Source organism: Alligator mississippiensis, chromosome 5 (assembly GCF_030867095.1).
Source record: "Alligator mississippiensis isolate rAllMis1 chromosome 5, rAllMis1, whole genome shotgun sequence".
Classification (NCBI taxonomy): domain Eukaryota; kingdom Metazoa; phylum Chordata; order Crocodylia; family Alligatoridae; genus Alligator; species Alligator mississippiensis.
The window spans coordinates 206,766,377-206,780,868 of record NC_081828.1 but is presented as its reverse complement, the minus strand read 5'-3'; the positions used below and the strand labels follow the sequence as shown (position 1 = coordinate 206,780,868).

The following is a 14,492-nucleotide window of genomic DNA, read 5'->3' as shown; positions in this document are numbered from 1 at the left end:
CGGCTGACAAGAGGCGGCAGAGCAGAGCCCCTGCTCCCAGCAGTGATGCAGGTGCGGTAGTGCTGGGAGTGGGGGCTATGCCCTGCTGCAACTTGTCCCCTTCCGCCCAGAGCGAGCCATGCCTGCTTTGCGCCCCACCCCAACATGGCAGCCAGGCAAGCAGCAGCAGGGCAGAGCCCCTGCTCACAATGCTGTCATGCCCACATACAGAGACACCCCCCCTCCCCGAGTAACACGCCCCTCACCCCAGCTGAGCAGCTTGCCCCAGCCTCAGCCCCAGCCAGCGCGGAGGGGTGTGAGATGCGAGGGCTCTGCCCTGCTGTTTGTCAGCTGGCACAGAGGGGTGCGGGATGCAGGCACTGCAGTGCTGGGAGCTATGCCCAGCTGCTGCTTTCCTCCTTCCGCCTGGAGTGAGCTGCACCCACATCCCTACTCCCCCCACCCTGGCTGGCCATGCGGCAGCAGGGCAGAACCCCCGCTCCCAGCACTGCCGTGCCTGCATCTTGTGCCCCTCTGCACCCCTCTCCTCTCCTCTCCTCTCCCCCCCCCTGCCCAGCCCCAGCTGGGAAAGCTGCAGCAGGGCAGAGCCCCCGTTCCCAGTGCTGCCGCGCCCACATCCCCCTGCCCCGAGTAACACGCCCCTCGCCCCAGTTTAGCAGCTTGTCCCAGCCCCAATCCCTCCCCTCCTCCACGCCCCTTCCCTCCCCCCAGCCCCAAGAGACTTACCAGCTGGAGGCAGCTGTGTCAGCTGCCTGTTTAGTCTATGGCCAAATCTTTTCTGAATCTTTTTCTGAATCGATTTGGACACTTTGAATCAATCTGGAGCTTTTAAGTGGTCTCCCATCTCGATTCAGATTTGGAGATTCGGTCCCCGAATCAGGCCAAATCTCCAAATCAAATTGGCTACCAAAGCTTTGCACAGCCCTACTACTGAACTTGCATTTTTTCTATTCATTTTCTTTTGTTGAACTACATGGATTGCTTCAGTTTACCACGTGGTCAGTATTACCTTCTAAACTGTCCAGCAGCAGTCAGGCAATTGTTGAGTTTTCTGCTGACTCTGAATAGCCTCAGTTTTCCAGCAAGCTTCCTCAGATAACTGGGAATTGGTTTCTCAAAACCTGGTCCCAAGGACCAAGGTCCCATATCTGTGCTTGTAGCTGTTCCTCTCTCTTTCCTCCATCTTCCCTAGCCCCACCCCACAAGCAGGGGAAGTAGAAATTATTGCAGCTGCCACTGAGACAGCTATGCAAAGGAGGGGGAACACAACGTATGCACCCCTCTACACGCCTTGCCTCCCTCAACTTCCTCTGGCAGTTGGGTGTTGCTGATTTCGGAGCATGCAGCTCTTTTAAAACAGAGCTTGTTTCTGTTAGAGTTTAAATTAAAAAGAAGATTGCAATCAGCCATGGTTGGCAATTGGCAAAAATCAGCTGTGCAGGGTGCTGACTCACAAGACAACTAGACACCATTTTAGCAGCCGCTTGAAAAAAATGTTTCCATTGTGTTGGGGCATCTGCAGATTTTTAATTTTGCATTTTTCCCTGATGGAATAATTTTTCTTTTTAGCAGGTAATATTCAGATTAAGTACCACCATACTTGCCTACCCAACATTAGCACTGTTTGTGAAAGTGCTTAGGGTGTCAGAACACAGTTATTTGTTTGTTTGAAAAGCCTCTGAAAACCATGGCTTCAGCAGGCATATAAGATTCAAATTTGACTGGTGCTTTAGAAAATGGAGGCTACGCTTGAAAGTAAGAAATGAAAGCCTCAGAGGCTGCTTACTTTTGCCAGTTGTTCCACATCTGGGTGCTGTCCCTCTCATTGCCTTGTGCCACTTGCTGGAATCAGGGGAAAGTGTTGGTGAGGGACAACAACCTGCATTAGAAGCTGGGAACCATCACTTGGATATGAAGGCATGGACAACCACAGTGGCAGGTAGGAGGGCTGCCTAAAACTTCCCTATCTTTTGGATTTGGAAAGAAATCCATGTTTTACCTTTCTAGCATAGCTGCAGATCTCCTAAGCATAGTGTCCACTCTTGCCCTGACAGTCCATCTGGTGGCAATTTATTTTTTAAACTATATTCTACTCCTGGAGTCCCTGACTCTTATTTGGGCTCCTGACATTCTTGTTCCAAGGAGGAATAATTCATTATGGGCAGGGAAGGGATGGTATAAGCTTGCCCAGAAGAATCAGCATGTGCCTATGGTGCAGCCTTTTCTGGATTAATCTGATATGTTGCACTCCAAGAAAACTAGGAGCTGAAAACTACAGAAACAGAAAACAGCTCCTTACTGTACGCTCTTTGGGATCGGCAGTGTTTGTGCGCCATTCAGTGCTGAGCCTCTGCAACACAGGGACCAAGAGGAGTGAGACCCCAGTAGAAGAGGAGGAAGAGGTAGTTAGCTGCGTCCATCTGAAGTTAGGCAGAAGGCAGGGTAGATATGCACCTTGATAAACTAACTAAATCAGAGATCTAACATAAATCAGAGGAAGAAGAGGAAATGTTTGAGCGGCGCAGTTACAAGGCATGACTATTTATGTGGAGGATAGGGACTTAAGTGTGATATTTCATCTGGTAATCTTCTGGGATTTTGGGAGGGGAGGGCTTGCTGCCTGAGAGCCTGTTCTTGCCCTCTTTCCTGCTGTGGACAGAAAAGGCAAAAAGACCTTGCCTGGCACGGCCTGCATCTAGCCGAGCAGATGTGACCTCTCCGCTCAGGTCTTGCTCCTTTCCTGCCCGGGCTGGGTTGCGAGGGGAAACTGCGCTCGGCTTTTTCCTTTGGCTTTCTCGTCTCAGTTCCCCCCCAAAGCCTGCTGCTACTGCTCATGCCTCAAAGGAAGTGGAGAAAGGACGGGCAATCTTCTGAAGAGGCAAATGCAGCCATGATGCATTTCTGGGGATCAGACAGGTAAGTCATTAGTCCAAGAACCATGAAACGAAGCTTGGAAAGTCCCTCAGAAAAGCCTTTGCAGCAGAGGTGTGGCCAGGCAGGCAGGCAGGGGAAAAAGAAACTTGAAGGAACTTCAGGGGACAGGGCTTCCCCTCGCTGCCTGTGATGTACAAGTCTGGTTGTAGCCCAAACCGCAAGCTTGAGCTTTATGACACCTCTGCAAAACCCACGGTAAAGGGTCTGTGGATATTAGGGTTGGAAAGGAGCTCGAGTGTCATCTGGCTCAACCCTCTGCAGAGGTGCAATATTTGCTGAGAAGTGAAGTAAATTTTCAAATTAATTTCTAGAGAACAATATATATTACCTTGCATCTTTTTTTCCAAAATAATTGATCCTCTGGCAGAAAGCAACACATGAAATGATATATAGTTTTCCTCAGGTTAGGCATGAGAATGTATCAAAATGAGAATTATGACTATGGCATCACTCCAGCCTCTCTCTAATATGTGAACCAATTTCCAAAAAAAGGCTGAACAGGTTGTTTGTACAGAAAGTAGAACAGAGAGAAGGTCTTGTTTGGTAGAAAAGAGAAATGTTGGCTTCTGCCTTCTGAACTGGGATGAACATAAAAGATCACTATATGTATACTCCAATTTTAAAAGAGTTAAGATAATAAAACATAAGAGGAGAGAGAGAGAGAGAGAGTGTGTGTGTGTGTGTGTGTGTGTGTGTTTTCATTCTTAGGCATTAATGACATTTCTTCAGAGATTACTACTGTGATCCACAGTGACTGATTTGCCACAAGTATAAAATTTCTCTAATAATGTTGACTCTTGCTGGTTAATGGATTCAAGACATTTTCTAGGAGGACTCCACACACTGAACATTTTTAAAATACACTACTTACCCAATGGGGATTGTCTGTTTGTTTATACACTGCTCAAAAGGGAAACTGCTTACCTGTAATTGGACTTTTCTAAAAGCTAGTATCCTCTACAGACCCTCATTCCCAAGGTCTCAGTCCCTCAGCCAAAGGAAGAGACTAGGAAGCTGATGTTGTAAAATTCAGAATATTCACTGGGGACAGTTCCTGCACTGTCTCAAGGGTATGCAGATACATGTACATACAGCTACATACTGTAGTATACAATGGCTTGCAATAATCACAGGATGATAAACACTGAATTGCTAGTCTCGTAGGAAGTATGGTTCTAATGATGAAACTATCTTTAGAAAACATTAACCACAGGCAGCAATTCCCTTTGCTCAAAAGATAGGTATCTCTTCTACTGAGCCCCAAAATCACACATTCAAAGTGTAACATTCAAGTAAATAATATAACAAAAAGAAGAACCGAGGAAGAATACAAACATGAGATAACCTCCATGTAAACAAAACCAACAGAATAAAGGCAGAGGACAGTTCTGTTTACTTTTAATGAAGATTTTAATCAAGTATCCAGAGATTCTTATTTATTTTCTATTCAGTCTTTACTGAGGCAAATTTTCCCCAACTTCATTACAAGTTTGCCTGAGTAAGGGCTGAAAAACAAAAGAAAAATAATTGAGAACCTGAGAATTGGGACCAAAAAGTTTGCATATATTTTTCTTACAATGAAATTACAACTGGAAGCAAGCAAGTTTCAATTTAGTATGTATTTGGAACAAAGACATCAGTGGGAGTCTTTTCATTAATTTAAATTAACTTTAGATTAGGGCATTAGTTCCTGTCCCTGTTAAAAAATTGGGAGGGAAATGAGCAAAAGAAACCCCAACTGAGCAAAAGACTCATACTATGCAACTGATCTATTTTTCTTGACAATTCAGTGGAAGCTATGGGAAATGTTTGCCCAGCAAATCCATATATCTGACACAAAAGCAAGAACACCTGCGTTACTTCAATTGTTAGACATGAAATCATTAATTATGTGCTAGATTTTCTGATCCTACACCACTACACCTCAGAGCATTAGTATATTCTGATATCATGAAGGACCTCAAAACACTTATTCCAAAACATATACAGGCTTTTCTTCTTCCTGTTTTAAAAATACCGTGAAAATTGAGGGCCAAGCTCCATTTCACCTATTAGACATTTAAATGTAATCCTACTGCACTATTCATTAGCCCCAGAAAAAAATAACCTTTTTGTCTAACTTAGTTTTTAGATTACAACACTAAAGGCTGTGAGGAGGAAGAGGAGGAAGAAGACCTACTTACCTTTTTTGCATTAAAGGTTTTTAAAGGAACAGGGCAGGATGGAATAGAATTGCATTTAGCTGCTAAATAGGTGGAACAGACTCTCACCCTGGACGTACAAGCAAATGTTAATACAATGCTAGAGCTAAGAGTCTGCTTGCACTAGCCTCAACGGCCATCATAACTTGACCTGCTTATTTATAAAGAGGAGTTAACAGTAGGAAGCATAACATCCAGGGCTTTTTGTTGCTTTTTAAAGTTGCACACTTATTTGTTTTGGTAATAAATGCGCTGTAAGTCTTAAGAAATAGGAACAGTTTTATGCGATTATACTAACACTCAGAAAAAATTATTTCATATGTTTCCATGAGCCATTTATCAATGTGGGGCTGTCCTTTATGCTCCCCTTTGTGGGCTCTGCAGCAGCTGACGCGAAGTAACTTTATGACCAGAGCTGTGGCACAGCTCTGCTGCTGTGAATTATGGGGGCGGCAGTGTTAGTAACCAATATTACATTTACTGGATCACAAAGCAAAGAAGTTACTTCAGAAAAAGTCAAAGTTCAAAATGGCACTAGACTTTTTTTTTAATTACATAAAGGAACTAAGAAATAAACTTAAACAGAAACATACAAATAATTTAAAGACAAGAAAGTACTAGCAATACTTAGAAAATTATAAAGCGGGGGAACTATCTTCTTAAATACTTCAAAACAAAGGAGCAGGAATAAGTATGCAATGTTTTCCCAGGAGTTTAATGGTATGTTTTTGAATTACTGTATCTTTTTAGCCAGTTTCACAACATTCTTGTATACAAGAAAAATAATTGAGGAAAATGCCAAGTCCCAGTGGGTTGAATTATCTTATATGCAGTTTGTTGCCTTTATTGTAGAACAGTAAATAAATCTAGGATTTTAGATCCTTGGAGAACACTGCTTCTCACCTCTTAAACCTTTAAAATAGGTTTACACTGAGCTTTTGAATAACAAAGCAGCAGCTTGTATATTTTTTTTTTTTTTTTAGAATTCTTCCATTACTAAATAAGTATTAAATAAAATATTGTGGACAAGTTTGCTATACTACAGAGTAATGAAGTACAAGTTTAACAAGTCAAGTTTTGCAATGATTAAATTAAAAGATGTGTAAACGATTAGTTTTCAAACCACTCATTTGGAAGACAGGTGATTCAACAGGCTATGAACTAGATCTTCTGAGATCAAATAAACCTAAAGTCAAAACTACAAGTCATGCCAGATCATTCCTAGCAGACATCTGCGAAAGCGAAAAACCATTAAACCATTTGCCATAATCTGAAATCTCTGTCCAATGTCAGGGATGTTTGCACTTCTGTGCCTTTAATATTTTATTTGAGGTTCAGATAAGGTTTCTAGTTTAGCCCAATGCTCAAATGATGTCCCAACACTGCCCATTAAAGAGCAAACTCTGCCACATCTGAGCTTCGGTTATTCAACCTGAAGTTACCCTGTCTCTCAAAGCAAGTGTTTTTAAAATTACAGATGTTTAAAACTAAACTGTATACACAATTTATAATGCAAGATATGTACACAGGATGTTCTCCAAAACAAATCCATTTATTTTTAATATAACCACATATGTATTAATACTACCCAAAACGCAGCTTACTCAAAGTCAACGTGCCTGGCTTATCTGCTTTAATAAAATAACATGCTTACCTGTCTTGATCTGGGTCTCCCAGGAGAAAACTTTCTTTTGGTAATAGCTGGTTTCCCCATGCCAATTTTCGGAGTGACAGATACGTAAGTTGCTGGGAGAGCACATCCAGCAGATGAAATCAGTGCTGGAGTCTGACTGTGCATCACATCGTGTACAGTATGCAAGTCTAATGACACTGCTGGAGAGGAAGACACGCTTGTCTTGCTTATACCAATTGATGATGAAAATGAGGAGCATGTCTCAGCTGGTGATTTAATGGGTTTGCCTGCTAGTGGTGAACTATTTTTTGCACAATTTTCATTTGCAGGAGCAGTTTCCACTTCCAAGTGAACAGCTGGCGTTTCAGAGCTTTCACAGGTTTCTCCCTTTTCTACATCGTCTTGCACTCTTATTGTCTCCAATTGTTCTACCACCTTAAAGGCAGTTTCCTCCTTATTCACAGGCTCTAAGGTTTCTGGTGCTGTCGTTATGGCCTCAGGTGCTGAAGGTGGAGGCTGAGATTCCTCTGTGGATATTCCTGACATCTCAGCATCTTGTTGTAATAGTTGTTTCTCTTCTACTTGAGCGTCTGACTCCTGCTGCGTTACAGCTTGAGCACTCTCTGTCACTTCCATCATTTGCTCACTTTGACTGTCATCAGGTGCTGGTGTTGGTGTTCTTTTAGGAGATGTTTCCATTTCAGCTATATCAACCTGATCAGGAACTCCCTTTTCCAGTTCAACAGTCTTTTCATCCTGTGATATGTCTATAACTAAAGAAGAAAATAACATTAGAGATTCATATGAAAACATCAGCCATGAAGCAATTTTCGATATTTAAAAGAAGTGGCAGGCATTTGAACATTGCAACATTTGTCTCCCAAAGAACAGCTAACTAAGCTGTTAAATGGTCACAGGCAGACTGTTCTCAAGCCACACATGCACTTAAACTTTAACCAGCACAGTTATGAGTATGGAAAAAATAATCCCACCCATACCTGACAAAGCTACACCAGCAAAAGGCCTAGTGTACACACAGTTCTACACTGAGAGAAAAATCCTTTTGCTTGTTTGGCTTGTTTTGTTCAGGAAATGGGAGTTGAGGTTAGACTGCAAATCAACTTGTTGATCAGTATACATCAGGACTTTTATTAGTTGGGTTTCCCAGTATTACTATACTAGCAAATCCTTTCTAGTGTTGAGAAGGCTTTAGCACAAGGCTTTGACAATGAAACTCACTGACACCCAGGGTAGCCCCAAATCTTGAGATCTTAGAGCACGGTGCTTTCTGGATGAAAAGGCTTAAAACAGACTACCCATGCAAAAAACCTTAAATAATTAAACAACAGGATGAGGCAAAGACAGCTAGTTCTCCAGTGCTGCAGCATATACTTAAACTAGTTATTAGATATTTTGTTGATGGGAACATTAGGACTGAAATACACTAAATTTGTACTATCACTGCTAATTAATCACTAAAATTATATCAAGGAGAACAAGGAACACACTTGTAAAAAAAAAAAAAAAGTAGACATTTATTAGATCTCTACTATGAAATACCTGGTAATTTCATCCCATTATTGCTCGTTATCTAGTTAGTTAGGTCAAAGATGTTCTCAAAAAAACAAATTCGGAACAGATTCAAGTTCTACAAGCTTTCCACTGAGTCTCCCTGCCTCCAGGTACATTTTTGGTTTTGCATTTCCTTGTTCTGGTCTCTTTGTTGGGGGGGAAAGGCCCACACTAACAATAATGGACACTGACCATTAGTGTGATTTTTTTTTTAAATGGCAAAGTTAGGTATTTTGTATTCTCTTTTCTTCTTATACTCTACATTCATCACAGCTTTTCATAGTGTCTGATGAAGTGAACTTGGATGTACAGAAGCTTGCACTCTATATCTTTTTAGGTTGTTTATAAAGGTGTGCATCTACCCTTTTGTGAGAAGCTCCCTTTTTTTTTGTAATTCATATCCACTTCCTGCCTAGTTGATTTTCAATGCGCTCTCCCCTAGCCTAAAGGGTTAGAGGGGGGCTTTGTCTATTCCAGCAGAGAAAACAGAGCTCTGCAGCTTCATGATGAACCTCTCCTCTTTCCTGTTTCTTTTAGCAGCTTAGCTTCCTCTTGGGACAGTAGGGAGTAGCTGGGAAGGGGTAAAATTCTAGCTGGGTGGCAGATCTGAGGGATACAGCAAGATCCCATCGGCTGCAGGACACCCAAGGGCACAGATGGCCTTTCCCCAGAGCTGGGATGCCTAAAATGACAGCTGTCACTATGCGCGCCATACAGTGTTTCTAATACTGTAAGCACTTTCACATTTACAACAAAGAAGTTAATACCATATTTCAGAGCCTCTCCAAAGACTTCTTTTCTTTACAACTCAAAATACACAGTAAAACAGATTTTATCATAAATACTTTGGTAATTATGATAGAACTGAACAAAAAAAAGTTAATGACTATTTCATAGCATATTTACACTTTTCCTTTTGCTTTAGCGTGGTTGGAGGGGAGCAAAGAGCAGACAACAGTACAGGAAGGCTGTCTTTCTCAAAAGCATGAGGACAGGGACGCTGATAGCAATGTGCGTTACCTTTGAGCCATGTATGTATTGTAACAAAGTATGTTAAAAACATTACAAATTTTTCAATTTTAGTATTCAGAGTAGAGACAGCCATGTTATCCTGAAGTGAGGCAGAAGGCACTTTAGAAACAAACTAGTTTAGAGGCATGAACTTTCACAGGCAACTAATACTACTTTTAGCACCTAAAACGTCCTCTCTCAGAGACTCTGCTAACATTAAAGTGATATTGTGAACTTCAGTTCAAAGGAAAGCTCATTTAGATAGGTTCTAAATCTGGGTTTAATATATGAAACTGATCTCATGGGCATAAGATGCTACAAGATTTGTGAAAGGTCACACACATAGGACAGCATAGCATCGGACAAGGTAGCCTGTTGTCTACTGGACTAGGTACAGACGCTGAAAAGGCCCAAGGCAAAATCAACCTAAGTTACACAGTTTTCTGTAAGTGGCGTAGTTTATATTGGTAGCGAACAGAACACACATTTGCCCTTTGGCGGTGGTTTGGGGTGGTGCAAATCTTACACCGGGTTTTACCATTTTTAAACCAGTCTGTGTGCACCACGCTTCTATTCCGTTACAAGTGTAGACTGGTTTTGTGCACCACGCTTCTGTTCTGTTCTGATCACTTATACTGATAAAAAGTGTAATGTCTGTACCTGGCTCAAAAGCTTACAACTCTTTCAATCAGTTAATCTCCAAGATGTTATCCCTGCCCAACGTTCAATGTGATTAACAACTTACAAGAACCTCAGAGTATAAACAAAGATCCAACGAAATATAAATCACTTCAAATCACTTAATCCAGGGGTGTTAAACATGAAGTCCAGGAGCCAGATTTGGCCCATGGAGCTGCACCATCTGGACAGCAGGGCTCCTAGGGAGGTCAGGAATTCAGGGGCAGGGTCCACTACCAATATGTGGGATATGGAGCCCTGTTCAAGATGTGTATCAATGGTGGGAGTGTGAGCAACAGCTGCATTAATATTCTCCATAATACTGTGATATTCTCCATAATACTACTGGAGAGGAGACAAAAAACAAACAAAACACTAGGGGAAAATCCTCAGTTGGCATAAACTGTCTAGCTGGACAAAAGACTCGCCCAAACACGCAGATCAAAGTTTCTCATCTTTTTGTCATATAGGATCATGACAGCAAGTTACAGTATGCAAGAGGAAAGCAGTGTAGATGTACGGACCTGAATCAACTGTGACGGGCAGACGTATGGGTCTAAGCCATCAATTTCTGAGAAATGGTAAGCCTCCATTTGTAAAGACTGATCAGAATTACATCTGCTTCTTTGTTTTTGCAATAGCATCCCATTAAATGCTCATGTTTGTTATGCATTACACCAGAGGGATTCCTTGCCTTACAACCAGCTTGCTCCCATGTGGCATTTTTGATTGGTATCATCTCTGTGCAAGTTGAATATCATCCCACTGGAATTTTCCCAATTTTCTAAATTCTCAAGGTCCTATTGCAGTTTCACTTGATCTTCTATTATGTTTGCAATTCTTCTTAAATTGGTATCACCATCAAATTTGATTACTTAATCTTCTAGAAAATCTGTGAAGCTATTATATGGTACTAATACCGAAAGACATCTTCAGAAGCTCATTTGACTTCTCAACCAGTTTTTATTATAGTTTGATTGTTTCTCTCTATTTCTGAAGACTAATTTTTGTGTTCATACTACCATGTCTTCATTAAGATAAAAATCTTCCCAACTTTTACATTATGGGCATTTAGTCCCAAGTACGAAAGTGGTTCATTTAATTCACTTTCCACTGGCAATTTTATTTAAAATAGAAACAACCATGATTTGTCAGGTTTTTCTTTAAAAAAGCTTAAGAATTCCTTCCCTCATCCTACTAGTCTTTCTATGCATGAAACTGTCCTGTCAGTATTTAACAATCACTTGCTGCTTGCTGTTTTAATAGGCTACCTAACAGTGTTGTTAGATGAACAAACTGATCAATATTTAACCTCTGAAACCATGAACTGGCAACATTCAATTCTTGTGTATTCCTCTTGTGTTTCCTAGGTTCCTAGCAATGACTTCACATTATCAACTTGTCACCTATATAATCTGACTTTTGTTTCAGGATCCTACATATAATATTTTAAAAGTTCATTTTTAAAAGTCATTTCTGTAAGGTCTCCTTAAAAATGCATGATTTTTGTCTTGTACTTCTGAAAGTATTGACTGCTCAGAAGTCTCATCCAACAATTTCCATGATGTATGTACAATATGTGTGCATGTGATAAAACCTTTTTGTCATTAAAGCCCTTACATGTATCATGTAATCATATAACTTCTACTCCATCGTGCACTCATGAAAAGGCAACAAGTAAAAGTGAGTTTACTCAGGTGCAAATAGCTGTAGTAAAACACAGACCACAGAACATCTGTTAGTCCGCTAGCTGCTGGAGAAGCCATGATCAGGAAACACGATGCCAGGACTAGACTGGGCCACGTTATATGCCCAATAAGGAGAAAATCTTTAATTGTGGTGGCAAGACGTGAGAAGATGATGATTTTCACACACTGTAGCAGGACAGCTCTGCTAGCTTTTTGTTCTAAAATAACTGGGGCTGAAATATGCACACAATATCAACACTAATGACGTGCCATACACTGTTTCAGGCAAGCAACAGTTATAAAAAAAAGAGAGAAAGATTAAAGCTTCTCGATACTTGTAATGAGTTATGATGACACAATACAAAACCTGAAAAAATTACTTTGAATTCTTTGCAGAACAGAAGCAATGTAAGGTCACACTAAGGAAAACAGAATGAAAAATGTATTTAAAAAAAGAAACAGGGAATTGAAGTTACCCAGCCAGCCAGCCTGTTAGATGGGACGTGCTGAGCAATTGTTCGGAGACAATCACGTTAAATGCTTTGACAAAAAACTTTGACTAATATTTCTGATCCCTTTTGGAAGACAGAAGATGAATCTTCTGATAGGGATGTGGAGCTTTTCATCATTGCAGGAGGACAGACTGGAGACTCCCAACTATCACAGCCAAAAAGAAAAGGTGAAGTCATACAACTTAAGGGCAGGTTATGGAAAATAAGACCCACTCCTGTAGCCAACCTGTAAATATTCACCCAACTCTGAGAACGTTGGGCGGGAGGAGGGCATGACTGACAAACGATTTGACAAATCACTGAAAATATATATCTTAATAGTGTCAACAGTTCTAAACCAAATGTCATACACTACAAGCCTGACATTTCAGACTGAGTATTTCTGAACTGAAGGATAATCGAATATCTAATATTGAAGACAACAGTCTTACTGATTAGAAGCTTCTCTGGCTTTGGGCTGTTTTCTTATGCCTTTAAATGAAACTTCTTCCTTATTTAATAGGAAACTTTGAAAAACGTGACATCATTCTTCAATTGGCAAGTCCAGCTTTCCTATAAGATGCTGAAGGATCAGAAGTTGTAATGTTCTACTGAAAATGTGGAAAAGCAGAACCAAAGAAAGGTGTATAGCTAACATTTGAACTTAAGGGTAAAATATGTAGTACTTGATACCGTATGCTTGTGTTAGACACATGGTATAATTTCTCAAAATCCAAGATTTAGCTAGTTCTCCAGTTTTGTGTAGCAACATATGCCATTATTCGGAGTGCAGAATGTGAGAAAAAAATTATCCTGGACAGCCTGATATTATATTCAGAGTATGAAAGGTGTTTGTTTGGGTTTTTTTTGTTTTTTTTTACAACAATTTCCCCTGCTTCTCTGTGTTTTCAAAGCAAACGTGATACTTTTTTTGGTTGTTGATTCTTCTAGAGATGAAACAAGATACTGGAACAAAGATAAGAAAGATAAAAAACGGAGTTTCAAAAGGGGTATGAGAACTCTTTACAAGTACACTCCTTTGCAGTCATATTAAAAAAAAAAAAAATCAAGTGGTCCATTTTAGTACACAGCATCAATAGCAATTTCTGAAGGGCGGTCCACCCACCAAGAGAACAGATGGAAAGGCAGTTGCAACAAGGGCGGGGGGAGGAGGAAAAGGGGGGATAAAGAAAACTTAATTCAGAACAGGAGGAAAAAAAATGGCTTGTAGTTTTGCCATGGCCTATTGTTATAAACTATAACATCTATTTAACAAAAAATCACTTCCAAAAGAAATATAGAAGACATTTTCATGCTAGAACAAGTGAGTGCATAATTTAACCTGTGCAGCAAATATACTGGGAGTTCTCAGCCTTTGGATATGTTCCCTAAAACACACAAGAGAAGTTAATCCACAAGCTTTTTGTGGGGTGTTCAAACATAAGACTCATATAGAAAATCTAGGGACTGAAGTTATATGGCAAAAAGTAACATGATATTGCCTCACCTTTTCTACAAAAACACAAGCGCAGAAATTTGTATAACTTCTATTTCCAGATTTCAGGAAAAAAAACAAACACCCCTAAGTAAATAATTGAAAGTATAACGTTTTTGAGAGAGATGTTCAAGACATTTTATAACTTCAAGTTTGGCTTCGCTGAACCAATCTTTAAAGCAAAGTCAATACTATCACTGAAGAATTCAGATGGTGGCATCTACACAATTCATCTTACAGTGTGACAAGAAGTTACACGAATCCTTAATGAAAGAACAGGCGCACTGTACATATACTGCTATTTTGTCAGGCTTTGAAACTTGCATTCTTACCGTGTGTGACACATGCAGCGGTTGACTCCTGGTCAGGGCCATCGTCAGTAATTGCTTGTTCCTGAAATGCCACATCCTCTGCACCACCTTCAATTTCCATTTCATTTGTACAAGCTTAAGAAGAAGCAAAATATTTATCAATTTTGACAAGGCGTTTATTCTATTAAGTTGGCATCAGTGGTTGCCATCATTGCTTGACCTTTTGGTTTAACAAAACAGTATTTAAATATGTAATCTGAGTTAAGGCAGATCAGGACAACTAGAAGGTTAGGGGGTATATGCTAAAGATTAAGCACCTGATCCTCAACAACACAAAAACTGCTTTATACCACTCTGGCAATTGAAAGGAACCAAACACTCCATGTTTGCATGATTCTTGTACAGAATCTGCACTCACTTTTAGATCTCTTTGTATTTTCAGTGTAATGGGGCCATAGATGTCCCCTTGTATTTTAGA

The 14,492-nt window shown here is 40.4% G+C and overlaps 1 protein-coding gene across 8 annotated transcripts in view; it reads right to left on the bottom strand.

The window, feature by feature from the left end:
* KMT2C (lysine methyltransferase 2C) overlaps positions 1-14,492 on the bottom strand; it is a 308,664-nt gene that overhangs the window by 119,819 nt on the left and 174,353 nt on the right. For all 8 annotated transcript variants that reach the window (XM_059729207.1, XM_059729206.1, XM_059729205.1 and 5 more), the window contains exons 12-13: positions 14,036-14,149; positions 6,790-7,541 (exon numbers count right to left, since the gene is read on the bottom strand). In XM_059729207.1, the coding sequence (XP_059585190.1) occupies positions 6,790-7,541; positions 14,036-14,149 (866 nt within the window). The remainder of the gene's footprint in view (positions 1-6,789; positions 7,542-14,035; positions 14,150-14,492) is intronic.